We start from the raw sequence: 2979 nt of genomic DNA on the forward strand, positions 1-2979 counted from the left end.
GCCAGGTTTCAATGATACAATAAAAGAAATGAAATTAGTCTCTCCACAGGTACTTCATATATAAGGCAACACCTGTACACCACAGTTTACACAAGACACTACCATAATTGGGTATTCTAGAAAATATGTGGTACAATAATAACAGGCAAGGCACAAAAGATTTGAGGCAACAAAACATATTTTGAAATATAACTTTATTGGCTATCAACTGTTCACAGTATGCATCACTGGTACTTATAATGTGACATTAGAAACAACATATGGAACATTTTGCATTATTGAAAACCTTTAAAAAACTGTGTCAAGTTTTGGCTTTCCATGTTTGAAAGTGTCTTAACCTCAACAACCTTAAAGTTTCTGTTTAAAGATTCCATGTCACCTTCAAATAGCACATCATCGATTCATTTTTGGGCAATGATATTCTGTTGGGGGGTGAGTGCACATAGCTTGTTCGCCACATGCTGGCCGAATGTGTCGAATGGATCTGGTGGCTGCATTGTGTTCAATTTTTTGCCCACCATCGACAATATTTCGTTTGTTTCATCCTCCACTGAACGTTTCCGCTTCCCACAATGATCGTTACTCAAGCTGTTATTGGAGTTTCATGATCTCGGAGTAACTGGTGTCATTGGCGTTGACTCGCCAGTTACTGGTGTCACTGGATTCGAGTCAGTATCTTCAATGGCTACATTTTCTATGTCATTCTCTCCTTCACACTGAAAAAAAAGAAAGACTGTATGTTAGTGATTTGTGCTTTGGATTTTGTTTCTTATTATATCTTTATAGAGCTTATGAATAATTTTTGTAAAAAGGTATGCATATTGGAATGTACAAAACTGATACATTGTGATATGAGCCAAGCTGTAAGTATTGTGGTGGTATATGACATGACGTGGTGTAATGAAAAACTTAACAAATATGTCTAACTAACAAAAACCGAGAAATTGTTAATAAAAGGCCAAACAGAGTTCCATAATCTCACATCTTAAAACGAAAACAGGAATGCTTACGAAACTCTTTATCCACATGAAATTCTGAGATAGTGTAGAATGAGTACTGAACAAAAACACTTCCAGACAAAGAACAACTCAATGGAGTTTCATTTTTCTGTTATTGTTGTGATCATGTACATTAGCAATTAGCTGAATGTTACTGTTAACAGAAACTTTACACAAATTAATTTTAATTCTTTTTGTCATTGCAGTTCCCAAAATGTGAAGAAGACTGGCTGAGAATTGCAAGTGATTTTGAAACCAAACGGCAGTTACCCTACTGTTTAGGAGCTATTGATGGGAAACGCATCAGAATTGTACCTCCTAAAGAAAGTGGATCGTTTTTCTTCAATTATAAGAAAACAGATAGTGTTGTCTTAATGGGTGCAGCTAATGCAAATTATGAATTTGTGTACTGTGATGTGGGAACAAATGAGAGAGCATCCGATGGAGGGGTTCTGCAGAACACTAAATTTTACAAACTTCTTGTTAATAATAGTTTAAAAGTTCCTCAACCTCAACAAATTGCAAATTCGCAGGAAATAGGCCTAATGGAGTATGTTTTTGTTGGTGATTATGCCTTCGCAATTCACAAAGAAAAATCATCAAAGGAAGAAAGAATCTTTAATTACCGCCTCTAGAGCATGCAGAGTTGTTGAATATTGTTGGAATTATGTAATACATTTATATCGGATATGAGAAAGTTCCAGAACATCGTTCTAGAATAAGTTATATCGAGTATGTTCGAGAAGTATCGACTGTGGTGACAGCTATGTTTGTGTATATATGCGTGAGTGATGAGGCGCAATAGATAGTCTTCGTGTGTCTTTTGTAAAGTGAACATATGTATATTTTAATAAAGTATTTTATAAGTAAAAGTGTGAACGTGATTCAAAACATGGTAGCAGAGCGTGGTTGAAAAGAAAAGTAGAAGTTAAATATTATATTGTGGCCGTCGCGTGTTATTCAGAAAGTTTGACATGGCTGATATAACTATTCCTGTATTTGATGGCGAGGACTATGGGAACTGGAAGCAGCGGATAATCATGTACCTAAAAATGAAGAAATGCCATACAGTGACTACAAGGGCAAAAGTGAGTTCAGATAACGAAACGTGGGATGAAGAGGACTTGAAGGCTATCAACTATATTTATGGTGCAATCACAAATAAGCAACTAGAATTCGTGAGTGACAGAGAAAGTGCTTTCGAGATCATGAAGAAATTTGATGAATTATATTCGAAAGAGTCTACAGCCCTTCAAATATTATGCAGAAACAAGTTGGACAAATTGAGGTTAAGTGATTACAGTGATATGGGGACATTTTTCAGTGCATTTGAAAAAACTGTAAATGAGCTGAAATCTGCAGGCGCTAAAGTAACGGAAAAGGAGAAGTTAAATTATATGCTGCGAACATTACCAGAGTCAATGAGCTATATTGGGGACTTAGTGGACGTCTTCAAGGAAGAGGACCAGACAGTTGAATACGTTAAAAGTAAGATTCAATTATTGAATGCAAAAACTGGAAATGAAGAGGTAAAATCAAATGCATTTCACACAGAAAGAAAAGTGAATTCAAGAAATCAGGAGCAAGTATGTTATCGATGCAGCAAAGTAGGTCACTTCAAACGTGATTGTAACCAGGGAAGAACAAGTAACAGAGGCATATGGCATCGTGGAGTACATTTTCAAAGTAGCGACAGAGGTAATGGAAATATGCAGCGTGGAGGCTATAGCAATGTACAGCGTGGAAATTACGGCAACATGCAGCGTGGAGGTTATGGCAGCAGGCAACGTGGTCAAGGAGAGCAGCATGGTTTTAGCAGCGGTTGGCAACACAGCAAGCAAGGTTACCATCAGAGTGATCATGGTATGAGCAGTTTTATAACAGAGGTTAATTCTATGATAGGTCAAAATAGAACAGTAGAGTCAAGTAACAACAATCAAATTCAAATCAATTGGTTATTAGACAGTGGCTGTACTGATCA

General features: G+C 36.6%; 1 protein-coding gene across 1 annotated transcript; it reads left to right on the forward strand.

Annotated features, from left to right (window-relative positions):
* The first annotated feature begins 851 nt into the window (after positions 1-851).
* On the forward strand, positions 852-1633 carry LOC126419373 (uncharacterized). The gene is made up of 2 exons (XM_050086561.1): positions 852-863; positions 1205-1633. The coding sequence occupies exons 1-2, from the start codon at positions 852-854 to the stop codon at positions 1631-1633; spliced, it is 441 nt and encodes a 146-aa protein (XP_049942518.1).
* The last annotated feature ends 1346 nt before the right edge of the window (positions 1634-2979 follow it).

This window comes from Schistocerca serialis, chromosome 9 (assembly GCF_023864345.2).
Source record: "Schistocerca serialis cubense isolate TAMUIC-IGC-003099 chromosome 9, iqSchSeri2.2, whole genome shotgun sequence".
NCBI lineage: Eukaryota > Metazoa > Arthropoda > Insecta > Orthoptera > Acrididae > Schistocerca > Schistocerca serialis.